Source organism: Chelmon rostratus, chromosome 9, assembly GCF_017976325.1.
Source record: "Chelmon rostratus isolate fCheRos1 chromosome 9, fCheRos1.pri, whole genome shotgun sequence".
In the NCBI taxonomy this organism is placed as follows: domain Eukaryota; kingdom Metazoa; phylum Chordata; class Actinopteri; order Chaetodontiformes; family Chaetodontidae; genus Chelmon; species Chelmon rostratus.
The window spans coordinates 372,226-389,470 of NC_055666.1; the positions used below are offsets into that span (position 1 = coordinate 372,226).

Here is a 17,245-nt window from a genome sequence, read left to right on the forward strand (position 1 = left end):
GAGATTAATAAAGTATCTAATCTATCTATACCACACAAATAGGAACAGAATCACTAAATTAATCAATAATGACAATAATAATTTTGCAGCACTATTACAAATAACTACAAATAAGTTCTACATTATACCTGTATGTATGTGTAGTGTTGAGGTCATGTCTTCCTAAGCAGAGTGGTGTCTCATAAAATAAGGTAAGACTTTATTAATCCCCAGCCAGAGAAATTGTGGTAAAGGCAGCAGGCAATTGCAGTTGGAAAAAAATAGCAACAGAATTGAGTAATACAAAATAAAAGCTGACTATATGTATGTATATACATACATATATATGTAGATATATGCTCAATTCAGTTATGTGTCAGATGTTATGTGACCTTGATTGACCTGTCCTCTGTGGGCTCCAAGTTGAAAGATGTATCAGAAAGAATTATTGAGACTTTGTCCTTTTCCTGGGAGCAAGTGTAGATGTGAGCATTCATAGCTTATTCTGCTCATACAGTTCGTTCACCATGCTTTCAAGGGGTACTGTCTTCTGACTAAAATCCCAAATATCAAACTTCAAGTCTACCACCGGTGCATTGGCAGAATGTCCATTTGGAGAAAACAAACCAGTCTCCAGCAGCTCCACCACAGTAACTGATTTTGGACAGACAGGTGAAGTGTTGCGCCTCCATGTCTTGTTTGGGCCTGGTGATAATCACCTTTATCAAAGTGGAACCATCCTGTCTTTGGCTGCATGTCTATCTCAATCACCAGGGCCTGCTGGGTCACCAAGGGCAGGAGTTTTCCACGATTCTTGTAGTGTCTTGCTCTCCGCATGAGAATGGACTTAACTGTCTTTACTTCTCTCAACTTGTAGTTTGTCTCAACAAAATGCTCTGAGTGCAAGTTGGTCTGCATATCTCACGATATACTGTTCTAACTCCTCATCAGTCATTACATCTAAGACACTGATTTCAATGTGAAAAAGCAGGGTAAATATCAAATGAAACCATTACCTTAGAAGATGGAGAATGCTAGCTAAACATGGGTACAAACTATTGCTGATGTCATGCGGCTTAAGTCAACATTTTACCTTTTGAGCTTGCAATGAGTTAATAGCAGGATGATTTACCTCATCATCTTTTAGTTGGTTGATGATACTATTAGGTATATTTCGTGTTTTCAGTAAAGTGAATAAATTCACTTCTGCTGTCACTTTAAAACAGCCAGGAAGGAACGAGTTGACAGTTTCTCGTCAGTAATTGTTTCTGTGATCACTCTGCTGATTGAAGGTTGTGACAGACCTAAATCATCACTGAAGGGCGAATATGTCTAGTGAATAACTTTCATCTTTACCAGGACTTAAATTAATAGAAAACATCATTATTCTAAGAATTTTCTTTGAATTTCGTCACTCAGAGCTAACTTTTTGCACAAGAAATCTTTACGATTACGGAAGAAATATAATACAGAACAGAAAAAATACAGCAATGTAATAAGGTAGGGTACTGACTGGTTCCCAAAAATAAAGTATTTACCGATATAACTACTTTTGACATTAAACTAATGGTGGGAATGTTCAAGAACAGCTTGCCAAGAATGTTATCTCGAATGAACATGAAAAATGTGTGCCTTGCAATCGTATGCTCTCGGACAACTCAGTGCAGTTCGCTAGCTAGTCATTTGTCACAGGACACAGCATGTCATTTTCACCCTCTACAGCGCCAGACTGTGGTGTACAAACCGCTCGGAAAATCACTGTGATAGTTACCAAGGTACAGCCTACGTCATTAACCAACACACTGTCACCACCTTATAAGGTAAATTGCCTGCTAACAGTTCTTATGAATCGTTGTTGCATTGATTCAATCACAGAATTAGAATTACATTCCAGTGGAGTGAACACAAACATGAAAGGCAGTTAAGGCACTTTAATATTTGAAATAATCACTTTAGATCAAATATTCTCTCCTGGTACAAACTGAAAACCTGCAACCAACATTTAAAGCACTTTTTTGTACACAAAGGAAAAAAATCACTACTCTCATGAATGAGTTTGTATACTAATTATTATGTATACAAACCCCAAAACTGCATTTTGGGGTTTGTATACATAATAATTAGTTAAGGCCATTGATACTTCTTAATAAGGGACAGAGGACAAAAATCATTCAACGCTAGCCCAAAGCAGACCTATTACAGGTGAAAAGAACAAACACATACAACTCAAATGTTGGGATGCTGTGTAAAAAAAAAGAAACAAAATCAGATGATTTGCAAAGCACTGAAACAACATATCAAATGTTGAAACTAAGAAACTTTGTTGTTTTTGAAAATGATATCCTCATTTAGAATCTGATGCAAGCAACAATGAGGAAACAGGGTTGTATTACACAAGACCTATGCGAAAAATAATTCTCTGTCAAGTGATTTGGAAAATCCAAACACAACTTAATGATAGTAGAATTATAGAGGTGGTTTAATTTTAAAAGGAACCAGCATTATTCATTCTTCATTCAACATTACTACAATTTGCTATTTCTCATTTGGCAATATGAAAATGAATGAAGGAAGCATACTTTCCAAAACTCCCATCGCTCCATCTACAAGTACTGAAACTAGGGTTTTGTAGCAAACCCTCAGCGTGTGAGGATGCCTTCTAAGAAGAAGTAATTTTATCACTTGTATATCTAGCACGAAAGTTGAACTCAGTTACACCCCACACTAACATCACTGAGCTGTGATGAGTAATTTAACTGGCTCCTGTTCAAGCTGCCTTCAGATTTAATAGAATCACTTGACATTTAATCACCATTACATTCAGTTGATAAGCTTACATCATCAGATACGTGGCTCAGCAGTGTAAGGCACTTAGCTTATATAGAGAAGCAGAGTGAGTGAAGCTGCAAGGCTTTTACCAATATTTCCACTTTGTTTCTATGAAATCAGTTTTAAACACCTTTTGTGTGGTGAATTTGTCTAAACAGTACAATTCCCATGAGAGTTACGGTAGTGACCATTGTTACTTAGAAGATTCCTAACAGTAGGAGCAGAAATGCCAAATTTAGAAAACTGAACACTGTGTTGCTGTACACTGGAACCATTGAGGCTGTATTACCAACTAGGCAAAAAATACAGCCAGCATCTGCCCAGGGGCCGAATTGTGTGTGCATATTTCACAGAAAATGTGCTCTACCCAGGCACAACCCCTGCTTAAACCAAACAGCATACTTCCAATAGGTGAGAACACATTTGACACAGACAGCCTCCTGTTGTGGGCAAAGTGTTAAAGGGCAGCTCTGGACAACGTCTGGCACTGATGTGAAAAAACAGTTAAAGATAATTTTACATATATGAATAATGTTATTAATAAAGTAATAAAAACATGGAACGCTTTGGGACACTATCAGGAATGCTCATTTTTCTGCTTGTGATGATTTACACAAGCATCTGGAAGGGTGTGACTATGTTTGACTGACATGTTGGTAAGAAGCTAACAAACTCCGTCGGCTTACAAGCCATGGGCAGACAGTGTGTTGTTAGCAGTGGTATTGATATAATATTACCAATGATAAAACATTGATGTTACTGCTTTAGAACATTTTTAAAATCTAAAATGTTCTACATTTTTTTTCTGTATGAAAATTAGTTCTCCATCTATGTACATAGAGAAATAACTGTATTCTTAAAAATCAATGGAAAGATGGGGGCATCATCATAAAACCAAAAAATATTGAATATTAAATGTCTCCCTTTTTGGTTTCATATTTTTTTCAGAGGAACGGGGCATGTACCATACAAAGCAGACATGCAATGGCAGGTAAAAAAAACAAGCCATTGAATTACAGTTAGATTTTACACCTTCGTGGGTACAGTTCTACTGTGTTTCATATTCCTGAATTGATGTCTTTAAATTACCACAAAGCTAATTTTGGCTCACACTGCAAAGTCAGTCAAGAGCATTGGGAGTTAATAAGGGCTACCCAACTATGGCCTGCCTGAATTAGTGTGTTGTAGGTAAGATTTATTTTAAAGATCACACTATTAAGTACCTTCAAAGAAAGGAACTGATACTGAACTGAAATTGAAAAGGTCCTAGAAACTAATCTGTAATTTGGTATTACTAACTAACGGAAAAACGGACACTGTGCTCAACTAGTATACTTGATGATCATTTCTTATATAATTTTAGTTAGTTTAGTCAGAGCACAGCATGCCAGCTGAACATGAAACAATGCTGTTTGTTGTTCCACGTGTCTGTATGAGCAAGCTTACAATTAAACATATATGAAACATAAAGTTTTCAGTAATAAATACATATTTAATGGGCATAAATGGAGTTTTGCAATAAACAACTGCTTCTTAAATCCACACACCTCTATCTCTTCTACTTCATTAAATAATTACCTATTTCATTTGTTGGTTCTTTCTTAAAACTTGAATAAATGGATACTTGCATACAGGACCTGTATAAGGTGTTACCAAAATGACATTTCCAGACACCCTGAAAGCCTGAAATAACTGCTCTCACTTTGCTGCTCCTTAAATATAATATCTTGGCTGAAAGTCAGCCAAACACAAACAAGCAGCAACTTAAAGAGAGCAGAGTCCAGGACCTGTTTATCATCCCAACAGTTTAAAAAATAAAGATACAGACTGAGGTTTGTGACCAGTAGGTAGCAGTAACTGTACTATTACCAATCAATTAAAGAAATTAAGTATTTTTGCCCCCTAAATTCAAATCTAGAAAACACCTTTTGGCACAAGAGTTTACACCGCACACTAATGATGAATGAACTGCCTGCTGTGTCTTTCTAAAGGCACAGTGTGTATGTACATGTGTTGACACACGCAGACTTTTGGCTCAACAGATCAGAAGACAAACCATGGCTTAGCAAACAGAAATATGGCATTCTTGCTGCAGACAGCACCCTGCTTGTTGACAGCACTTTGAGAAACTTCCTGTCCTGGAGTTCATACTTGCTGTGAAGCTATGGATGCTGGTCAGCTCTAACTTATCAGGAAGCTGCAACAGAGAGAAGAAGACTTCTATCCAATCTGAAATGAGGCGTTATCACAGCCAATCACGGTAGGTTACCATTAAAAAAAAAAAAACAATCAACACAAGACAACATGAACCAGATTGCTCCACCTCATTTGGGGGAGGAGGGGCACTACCATACAAATTGCTGGGGAAACCATCTCCTCAGGTCATATGCTGATCATGTGACTTTTGTGTGGATTTCTTGACAGAGTTACTTTCTGTCACTTTCAAAACTGACAATGGTGTTTGGATGAACATTGAAACGTCTTGTTGATTGTTGTTTTTAACAGTCTTGTGATTTGAATAAACCCTTTTAACAGTTTACAACCTGGATGTCTTAGTAAATGAGTCTGTCTCTACCTGTATGGGTATCCATGGTACTTTGCTCTGAAAATGGACAGCAGCCAGCTGAAGAACAGCATCACCAGACCAATGCCTGCTACACACATAACTGACACACACACACACACACACACACACACACACACACACACTACTACAACTACTTTCCATTTCAACATCAGTAATAAACTGCCGTAATAAAGTTATTTATCATACACAAATTACCTTCTGCAATATTACTTTTTCACTCTCACTGAGTACTCAACCTATCAATACATACTGGTATTCTACTGTGATATATATATTACTGTGCAATAGCGTGAAGCGTTCTTAGCGTTCTTTGTGGTAATGTATATTTTTCACATTTTTTTCCCTTTTATGTAGTCCTTATAAAATGTACATATATAGTCCGCTTTATTTTATAATTTGTATTTCTCTATTCTGTTGCAATTTTTTTTTCCAACTGCTATTACCTGGTGCCTATAATACCCGAATTTCCCCGGTTGGGGATTAATAAAGTCCTATCTTATCTTATCAAAGTCACAACAAAAATTAGGGCCTTTACAGACCTGCAGTTCACTTGCTTTGTTGCAATTCAAGGACCAGTTTGATACAATTGTTGCGTTTGCCCCTTGGCTAGTTTGTGTTAAGAAGACAACATTCAAGAGTGATCCAAAAGTTGTAAACAAATGGCATGCAAAAGCAAGCTGTTCTCTCATTGGTCAGAAATATTACCTAAACAAATAGAACACCTGTTTAGATTGCCTAGATGCATTGGTTCTTAAAAATTGTGTCTATGATCTTTTATTGGGCTCATTCAAGCTAGCTGACGGTCAAATAGCTTGTAGTTTCTTTTGCATGCCATTTATCCTTACTTGTAGATGTACAGAGTATCTACATGCTGGTTTTAGACTGGACTTTGTCGCTGCAATTAACAGCGAGTTTATTTGGAGCTGGTGTGTTTGGTCACAAATTTGGTGCCTTGAGACAAACAACACGGGCAGTGGTGAGCTGGTAAAGCCTGTTTGGGCATGTAATGATTATTTTAAGACAGCCTCAAAAATGTATACCCTTTAATGACACAGCAGGAGAACCCTCATCCAATCCATGACTTGCAGATAGAAAACAGTGATGTTGTGAGTGAGTTGCCCTAAATGATCAAGAGTAAAGCTGAGGAAAATAGAAATAATTGAGTGTGTGCGTGTGTAGCATACTCTTCCTCTTGCCAATGTCCATGTCAGATGTGGCAGCCTCACACAGCAGCACCATTCCCATGGTAACAGCAGCATCTGACAGTTTGGGTCAAGGTTTACACAATAATTGCATGTGATGTATGATGTTAGTCTACTCAAATGTCCACCAGAATTTAACAGCTGCAAGTGCCACTTTAAGGTCAGGCATGTGGTGGTATGGGTTGAAGTTGGGGGGAAGTAAAGTGGTTTGCAGCCCTGTCACTAATCTGCCAACAAGACTGCTGACAGTGACAGCTGACAGTCTGGATCTGATCTACAAAGTCTGTGCGTTTTACAAGAGTTAATATGTATACAAATTTTTGATTTTATCACAAGTATTAAGTTTTCCTCGCCACTGTTGCCAAGTGCTTGCTCATGAGGGAGTTGTTGGGTCTCTGTAGATCAAGAGTTTGGTCTCTGTAGATCAAGAGTTTGGTCTGTACCTGCTCTAAATGCAAAGTGTCCTGAGACAACTTTGGTTGTGATTTGGCGCTATATAAATAAAACTGAATTGAAATTGAATTAAGTGAGTGTTGACTGTAAAAGCATGACTGCATGTAGCTGAAGGATACTGAAGAGTAGGACAATATGTGTCTCAGCCACAAACTGGGCTTGACTGCTGCCATGGATGTAACTCTGAAAACACACAGACAGTTTAATACTATTCTGATGGTTAGTTCACATATTGCACTGTATAAGAAGACATACTGTGAATAGTGTGTTTGTGTCTTACAACTTGGCCGGTGCTGGGGTTCTTGTGTGCATAAGGTGGTCCTCTGATGTGGTTCCACATCTGGCCTGAAGTCATGATCAGGACAAAGCACTAAAAACACAGAAAAAACATACAGCAGCACAAGGAAGATATTAAAGATAACGATGGATTGATTCAACCGAGACTTGAGTGGATATTACCATTTCCTCTACACTTACAGATTTTGCATAATGTGCCTTTTCTTTTCAGTTACCAGTCACTTTAGATTAATGATAGTGACATCACAACACTATAAAAGTTGACTTGTTTAACATGAAGATGTGGAAGGTACAATATAAAGACTATTAATAACTAGTGTAGTTGTACTTTTTTTTCCACATAACTTTTTGTATTATCTCATGTAATGTACCTGATAGGCCTACCCCATGGTAAACTGCCTACTGTAATTAAATAATATATATATTATGTCAGTATGTGTGTCTGTCAGTGTCAAGCAGTAGCGGTACTAAGAGGGGTGCAACTACTACTTTAACTACATTTCTGAATACCATGGCGGAGGTCACTCTTTTCTGAATGAAATAGCTTTTCAGTAGGTCAGCTCTTTTATTGATCAAGGTGGGCAGAACCATCCACACAAGCTACATTTTCCGAAGCATTTTTGCAGTCTGAAATACAACTGCATGGATCAGTGACACCACCGCCATACACGGATGTGTAATGAAATTTTGAGCTAACAGTTTGTCCTGCAATAGAGTTGAAAGAAAAGAAAAAAAATAAAAATAAAAAACAACACGCATGTGCACACTCATAATAAAAAACACTATTATGAGTGTTTTTTGTTTGTTTGTTTGCTTTTACTGCCATACTGGTTTCGCTTTAGCTTATTCATCTTATTGTTTAATTAGCAATTGAACTTGTGCCTGCCTGTCTGTGTGACTGACATTTTTACTGATTACTGAGATAGCACTGACTTGGAACAAAGTTGGTTCAATGTTATTTTTTTTTTTTTAAAGAAGCTTTGATGTAGTAAATGTGGTTAACTATTTTGTCAAGTTGCTGTAGCTTAGCTTGCGACATCTCTCTGAAGGTAGCTTCATTTACATTTGTAGTTCAGATCACTGCACTTTCCAAGTAGCATGCCCACGACCAGTAACAGTATATTTCTTCTTGTATTGCAAAACTCTTTTCTCAGACAGTTTACTCACAGGTGCACATCCCTCTGTAATACAAAGCTAACTCAACAGCTGAGAATCTCACTGAGCAGCTGGATATTCATTCTGTTTGATTTTGATTTTGGAATGAAATGCCTCTGTGCTTCAAACCGTTGTGTTCTGTTTGATACTCCTTAAATGTATTTGTTGGGATAATGGATTGGTGGATGGTTTCTGTTGCCCATGTGTTTAACAATAATCATTTAAAAACTTTTCAGTATGCTTTCATGGCTTGTCGCTCCAATCAGACTACACTTGGTAAATTGACGAATGATCTTCTGCTTACTACGAATTTGGATTCCATCTCAGTGACTGTTATACTGGATTTTAGTGCAACTTTTGACAACAATTACACTTATCTGGTTTAAGTCTTACTTATCTGAAAGATCGCAGCATGCTTCCTATAATACTATATGAACATTTTGTGATATGAAATGTGGAGTACCTCAGGGCTCCATTGTCGGCCCTTTCCTCCTTTTCTCTCTCTTCATATTTCACCTCTTTGCCAAACTTGATGCTGTGTAATTTCCTCCTCTGATAAAACTGAAATGCTAGTCATTGGCCCTGCTCAAAATTGATACCAGTTGACTACAGAGTGATTGCTTGAAGTTTGACAGCCAAGAAGCAATGAAGTTTATGCTAAATTAAATAGGACAATGTTGAAACTATTTTCTAGGACAACACAACATTTTCCAGGAGACATTTACTTTTTCTCTCATTTTCCATGTGTTTTCCATGAGTGGTAAATTTGTCAGCTGTCTTCCAGGTTTTCCAGGACATGTGGAAACCCTGAGATTAAATAGCCTCTTCAGGCAAATGTCTGTCTATAGGATATATTTTATCATCCAAAAAAATATTAGTTAAAATAGTGCTAGCTGATTTCACCTTTGTCATCATCAACTGAAAAGATCCATAACATATTTTAAAGCACTGGTTGATTGTTTTGGTGAAGTTTTACATTCACAGGTTTTACAGACATGGTGGACTGCCCACAGTTCACCTGTTTATAGTATATACCCTGTTTCGGTCCATCTTGTTTCCTTGTGCTACCTAAGTTTGAGCATTTCTGTTTATTTGCTGTTTGTAGAGTGCAGGTTGTGATTCATATACAGTCAATAACAAAAATTTTTTTAAATAAATTTGCTAACATTTCGAAAAACACTTTTTTCACATTGTCATAATGGGGTGTTGTATGTAGAATTTTGAGGGAAAAAATGAATTAACTCCATTTTTGAATCAGGCTGTAACACAGGCATGTCAAACCAATTCCATAAAGGGCTGTGTGGCTGCAGATTTCTGTTCCAACCAATGAAGGAATCCCTTAATTATCAGCTGAAGACTGAGATCAGCTGATTAAATTAGTCCAGCCTGGTGTGTTCCTCCTTGGTTAGAACGAAAACCTGTAGCCACACAGCCCTTTATGGAATAGGTTTGCCTATGCCTGCCGTAACATAACAAAATGTGGAAAAAGTGAAGCGCCGTGAATACTTTCCAGACGCACTGTATAGATATATATGTGTACACACACACACACACACACACACACACACACACACTCAGAACAAATTTGTCTTGTCTTTGATTGATTTTTTTCCACCTTTCCATATTCACCAGTGCCTATTGTTTTTGCACCACTTAACTCTCAAATGTGCTTTCATCCTCGTGATGAGATATTTATGCATGGCAGCACTACTATAATATGCCCCTCTATGTAAAGGTTGACGGACTGTTATTAGTTCTTTCTGATTACACTATATACTGTTCATGCCAAGAAATTTTTGGCATAAACAAAACAAAACTCTCTGTATGGAAGTATATTTGTGTGGTGGTGGTCGGCGGATGTGTGTGTGATGGCTGCTGTTACCAGTGCAGAGAAGGCCCAGACATTCTTGTTGAAGAGAAACTCCAAATTGTGTCTCCGTAGATATGCCAGGCCTCCGATCACAGCAAGGAGGAAGCCCAGCAGGAGAGGCCCTGCATAGTTGGGAGGACGAATGATACGGATCTGAAAACCAGTCAAACATGACAGTAGTCATCATAGGCTCCCAACATCATGAGTGTGATTGCTCAAGTTCAGAGTTGAGATTTACTGGCTCATTTTACCAAAGCAAATACAATGATGGAGCACATTTATACCTCAGATTTAATGGTATATTGTGAAACTACCTGTACATCAGTCCTGTCTGCCACCCATCTGGCCAGCTGCTCAGCTGCAAAGCCTCTGACCTGCAGCTCATAGGTATCAGACCTGCGAGGTTTCCCTTTGGATGGGAAGTGGAGGAACGTTGGAGCAGAGTTCATATTGAGCTACAACACAAACACAAAAATGCATGCACAACATTCAGTATATGTTGCAGTGGTGTTCAATAGTAATCGATAGAGTCTGCTTATCAAATCTGAATCCTTGTGAATCCATCATTAATTCTCATCTCACAGGTTGATCTTATTAAAGACAACCAAAAGCTGTTTATTTACACTTTTGTAACTCTAAGCTTTTAAAGTAGAGTGATGATAAATCTTTCAGTTGCCTTAACTTTGGTCACTGAAAAAAATCCTTTAAGCGCTATACATTCTCTCAGTTGTTGTTGTTTCTTTACTGACAAATATTTGCTGTAACCTATAAAATAGTAAGATATTATTAGCAGCTGAGATATTGCACTTCTGGATATTATTGCGCATTTGCTGAAACGCAGTTAGGAATATGCATACATTTGGAATCATCATCTGTACAGTGTTCTACAAATGTACAGTAACTCAGTAAGGTCCCAGACAGTCAGGGTCAGTGTTAAGCAGTGATCAGTTCTTGCATGACTCTGGGTGGAAGATCTGTTTGTCCATGATTTGATAAGACTTTATTTATCTGAAGCTGGGAAAATTAGCCTGTTATTGCAACAGAATAAAAAATGATAGAACAGAAGAAATAGAAAAATAGAAAAAATGATATTGGTGTAAATTGACATCAAATGATAACATCTAAATCAGGGGCGGGCCATTCATTTTTGCAAGGGGCCACATGAGAAACCTGAATTGTGTCAGAGGGCCGCCCCAAGAATAACTTCAACTTAATTCTGCTAAACTTTCCTCCATTGTAAAATGCACTAAATTATATATTATAAATATGTGAATAAAAACAATCTAGAAATATTTATATAAAAAATGGTGTATAGGTCAAATATGAAAATACTCTCATACTACCCATTTTCCTCCAAAAGTGCAACAAACTGATTTAATGCTTTCACTCTGATGAAGGTAACTACAGTATTTTAGTTACAGCATCAACAACATGGTTCATTTTGTCAATTTCTGCACAGGATTCGTTTCTGTCACTTCATCCTGCATTCTTTTCAAAAGTCCAACATTGTTCCCTGCCAGATTTGGACAACCGCCTGTTGTCACACCTGCCAGCTTGTCCCATTTCAGTCCTAACTTGTCCAAACATGGACATGACCTATGAACAAGTCACTCCCATTGGTTGTCCCTTTTATTGACTGCATGGCTGCCAGCTCCTCCGTGATGTCAAAGTCTGCAGTTATCCCATGTAAGAAGATGATTAGCTGGGCAGTGTCACGTACAACGTTTTGTAAAAAGTCCTTGTTGGGTTTGCAGTTTTGTTAGCAATGCATCAGACTCCTTAGCGCGCGCTTCAGACAGATTTCTGTATTTATCCTCATGTTTGGTCATGTAGCGGCGATGCAAATTGTAATCTTTTTACACAGTGACCTGTGTACCACAAATGAAGCACATGGCGTTACCTTTGACTTCTATAAAGAAGTACTCGGCAGTCAATGTTTTGTTGAAAACATGGGATTCGTTATCAACTTCTCTTTTCTTGGCATGAGCTGACATATTGAGGGTAGCCTGGCTAGCATCACTTGACGAAGTAATACAAATGCTTTTCAAAATAAAAGCAACACAGTTGTATTGCATGCACAGCATAAATATTTTTAAATAGCCTATATGTCCTACTTTATGATTGGCCTCCAGGTTTGATCTAAATGATGGACCTGGAGTGTCTACCAGAGGGCAGCAAGTCAAACAGATAATTTCCAGGGTGGGGTGGGACTTCCAGTAAGTTGGCTGTTTTACTTAGGTAGAGAGCAGAAAAAGTCCTCCAAAGAGGGCAATGGGCAGCCAGTGATCTTGTGGGCAGTACTGATGTCTGCTGCTGAGCAGCTGGCATACCAAGCAGGGACGCAATATGCCAACACACTCTCGCTGATGTGACAGTAGGAGGACACCAGCAGCTTTTCCTGCAGGTTCGTTTTCCTGAGGTAGAGCAAGAGCAAGAAATCGAGTTGCTACTGTGCCTTCTTGTCTACTTTGGTGGTGTTGCTAGTCCAGGAATGATATTCAGCAATGTGTATACCCAGAACCTGAAAGCAGAGACCCTTTCTACACAGTTCCCTGTTCATTACAGTGAATAGTGGATCAGGGTCTGCACTGTCCTTCCACAAGTCTTTTATAAATTCTTTTGTTTTTGAGAGCAACATTGGAGCAACAGCAGTGATGAATTTATATGTCCTTTTGCATTTTCATTTCTATATGCAGGGATGTGCACAGCATTTTACTTTCAACAAGGTAGCTGAGGTAGTGTACAAAGTAGTTAACCCAGTCCTTGTTGCTTTGATATTTTAAAGCAAGTGTTTGCCTAGTGGCGATTTCAGGATTCACTGTGTCCCCTTGTCTAAATTTAAGGGGTATGTGGACAGTGGTAAGGGTGGCGGGATGGTTCAGGGCCATGTGCTAGAAATTTCCCTTATTTTCAAATCCTAATATTGACAGGTATGCAGTATGTTTGAAAGTGTCCATTCAGGAAGTGAGCAAGATGTAGCTGCACAACTTCTCACATGTGTAATCGAAGCCTGTGTTGGTTATGATAGAGACGGAACGTGAGGCAGACTGGTGTGCCGTTGTACGCAAGTCTTGTTTTTAAATCATGTAGGCATGTTAATAAAATACTTTCCAACTTTCCAACAGAGCGGAGTGACATGATTTTCTTTTTTGATGGACAGTATTCTGTCTACTTTTGCATCATGAGCACTGCTACTGCTTTGTGTTACATTACTGTCAAAATCAAGTAGTGTTTCCTTCGCTGTTTATTATTGCACATGTTTTGAATTCTTTGTGGCTTGGAAAATGTCAGCAGTAATGAACAATACATATGATTTGTACCAAATGTGTCAAAACATGCCAAATATCTGGTATTGTTTTTTAAAGTGGAGAAGAAAAGCAAATACACTACTTGAAATCAGCTTGTCCAATGTTTGGTCGGACTCAAAGCCTGAAGCCATCATGTATGGACGGAAGACTGACAGCAAATAAAAAGCAATAACCCAGTCTTGGAGAAAGAAGTTGTCTCACCATCTGGAAGACATCTGATCCCTCATCAAAATCGACAGATGCAAAGAAGACCTTGTTCGTAAAGGCAGAGGAGTAACGCCAGGAGTTAGCCAGCACCTGGAACTCCTCATCGGCTTGTCTGAAATTAAAAAGATGCATTTAAATTAATAGAATAGAATTAAAATAGCCTATGCCTATTGCTCCAGCTTCTTACCTGCAGACCCCACACTGTCTCTGTGGCTGCAGAGCTGTGAACATGATTACCACAGAGTAGTTTCTGGGAGGAGCCTTGACAAAGCGACGGAACTTATCTCCATTCATCCGGATGACTGAACGTTTGGAGGTCCACTCCATCATCTGAGTGACCTTCTCTGACAGCAGAGTCTACACAGGACACAGACACAAAGACATCCGCTAGTGTTAGTGCAAAACAGAAGACACAGAGAAAGAATCCAAGGAGCCATCTTGATACTACAGGCTTCAGACAGTATTAGGAGACGACTGCACCATACATCCAAGATAGAAGCAACAGAAAATGGGATAGGAGAAAAAGAAATGTTATGAAAAACTATTAACTCAGTCCAAATACTTGATTCATTCTGATTCTTAGGTAGCAATTTACAAACATAAAAACACATATTATATATTAATGTAGAGACTGTTTCACAAGTCACAAGTGGTAGGCAGTGGCCTATCCATAGCACACTAACAAAGATATATCATGAAAATGCAGAGAAAACACATTTATCACTCTATGTAGATATTTGACTAGAACTCTAAATCAACATTTGAAAGCTGCACAGCGTTTTTTTTTTACATGTCTATTCATTGTGTTTTAACCTAGTATTTCTACACAGTTGCAGATAAAGACTAGACTACACTAACATTACAAGTATTTACTATTTGTGGAACTAGATTCTAGTAGCATCTGCATAGCATTGTTTCTGACTCATGTGGTCCAGTTTCCAATAAGCTGAGCGTTGTAAAGGACAAATATCAAAATTTAATGAATACCTGTGTGCATTTATGTGGACAAAACGGATGAGTTATATAACTTAAAGAAAGTTGACATTTAATCTAATAAATAACTTTATTAAAATCAAGAAATTTAATCAAGGATTTTTTAGGGTGATGACGTCATGAAATATGAGGACAAACATTTGATGCTTTCAATAGAAAGTTTGAATAAAAAAAATGACAGCCTTAGAAAGTATGCACAATTGTTGGTAAGAGCAATAATATTTAAGAGGTATTTTTGACGTAGACTGGCCTGACCTTCTCAGTATTAGTGGCTGTGTTCTAACAAACTTTCACTACCATTTATCATGTCAGTAACAGATGTCCAGCCCTTTCACTGCTCACCTCTTAAGTCACTGAATAAAAGTCCTGTTAAGTAATAAGCATGTATTGTTGAATTATTAAAAATGTTTGGGAGAAGCATGATTTAGAGGCTATTCCCATTGTTAGAGTCCATATACTGGATAATTATATTTAATGAATCTGACTTTTACTGTTTTATAATGAATAAATACAGAGTGAGTTTTAATTAAAAGTTGTTGACTTAAATAACCTTATTGAGAAAAAGAAGAGCAACACAGGATAGTGAAACTACTGATAGTTTACTGAACACCACTTTACCGGTAACGTTACCAGATATTTCTGCTCTGGCACAGTTGCTGACTTTTTGCATTGTTTAGTTAGTTCACCTTAACGGCTCGGTGAATGTGTCATGAATAAACGGTGGGTATACTCACTAGACTTCAGATTTACGGTTTAACGTTAAATAGCCCGAAAGCTAGTCCAACACAACGTTTCCAATCAGTGCTATGGTTAAGCAAACGTTAGCAGTGTTTATGAGTGACGATCAAACTAATGTAATCTGTTGTCGGTTAGTTCCTTACTTACTGCCACACATAACCACACGTAAGCTAATTTCTGGTTGCTGTTAGCTTAGCTTCTACGATTGGCACGGACGATTGTTAACTTTGAACACGTCACAAGATTTCATTGAAACTTTATGAACTTTCTCCGCATGATGTTATTAAAGGCATGTTACCTCTTTTTTCTTCTGCGCATCAGCAGGATCACTGTAGCAAATAATCAGAATACACAGCGAAATGTAAAGTTTTCTAAACATTCTGGAACACTGCTCACTATGCTCACACGACAATCTTCTGTCATGTTCCTATTGGTCACCTCTCAGCCAATGAAAATTAGTTGTCGTTTCATTTTTTTTTTCCTCTTCTGCTTTGATTTTTGCAGCGGCTGTTGCATTACCGCCATCTCGTGGACTCGTGTCAAATCGAAAAGGTTCAACCGGGCCTTGACAGCTGAACCATTAAATTGTTTACATCATGTTTTGCGCATAGAAAATGTGCAGGATGATACTAAGGCTCAAAATGCTTTATGGGGAAATCATTACATTTTTGTGGCTAATCTATGTTTTTTTTATTAGCAAGAAGCCATGTCAACATGCTGCATTACCTGCCACAAATTTAAGTATGGAATGAAAATTGTTGAACTTAAAAACCATAGATCACGTTATTTACCTCAAAAATGCGAGCAAGAGGGCCCAGATGAATAAAACATCAGTCATGGCTGTATTCTTTGTCTTTAATTTGATGTGGAAAAGCCACCTGGTGGGAAGAACAGAAAACACTTAATTGGGTTAAAGATCTTAAGTTTGTTAGATGTCTTCAAATTAAAACTGGGACAGCTATATCTAAAAGCTAGTTAATTGTACTCCCCCTCAGAGCAGTGTCATATCCTTTACATCACGAATATCTCCTTTCAAGTTCAGTATTATACTGGTCAGTCATTCATGATGCAGTCTTGTGGAAAAGAGGAAGATAATAGCCATCTTAAGCAAAAATATAAAATCCAGGTAATGTGATTGAAAAAAACACATTCACCAGAGAGATAGTTATTGATGCAGAGGGATGTTTGAGCAAGTAAAGCTTTTAGATTTTTGGGAACATTGTTTGACACAAGACTAACTTGGAATGATCATATAAGGAGAAAAAACACCAAATGTAAGATGATCTTAAGTGTGATGCTATACCTATGTGGGTCAGAATGGAGAGCAAGAATCAATCAACCAATTGTGCATTAAAAATGTGGCAGTGATCAGATCGGTCTGGTTGAGCTTGACAAAATACTGTTGCATTTTAGACATCACCTTTTAATGGTGATTTACTGGGCAAATCTTCAAAGCCACGAACACAATCAGCATCCAGTGCCTAAGCATTGTATGGATTATCGATGATGTACCTAAAAAAAATGTATTTAAGACAGAAAAGATCCATCTCCTAAGCACCATTAACAGTGACAATGACCTCTATGGTCAATCACAATATTTGACTTCTATATACTGGAAAAGCCACTT

General features: G+C 37.9%; 1 protein-coding gene across 1 annotated transcript; it reads right to left on the reverse strand.

Moving 5' to 3' along the window:
- Nucleotides 1-1,895: 1,895 nt before the first annotated feature.
- Nucleotides 1,896-16,043, reverse strand: LOC121611851 (magnesium transporter protein 1-like). Its single transcript, XM_041944558.1, has 10 exons — nt 15,917-16,043; nt 14,075-14,244; nt 13,882-13,999; nt 10,687-10,827; nt 10,385-10,525; nt 7,331-7,420; nt 7,170-7,233; nt 6,580-6,654; nt 5,384-5,474; nt 1,896-5,005 (listed from the first exon to the last, which is right to left on the reverse strand). The coding sequence occupies exons 1-10, from the start codon at nt 15,995-15,997 to the stop codon at nt 4,990-4,992; spliced, it is 987 nt and encodes a 328-aa protein (XP_041800492.1). The 5' UTR covers nt 15,998-16,043; the 3' UTR covers nt 1,896-4,989.
- Between the last annotated feature and the right edge of the window lie 1,202 nt (nt 16,044-17,245).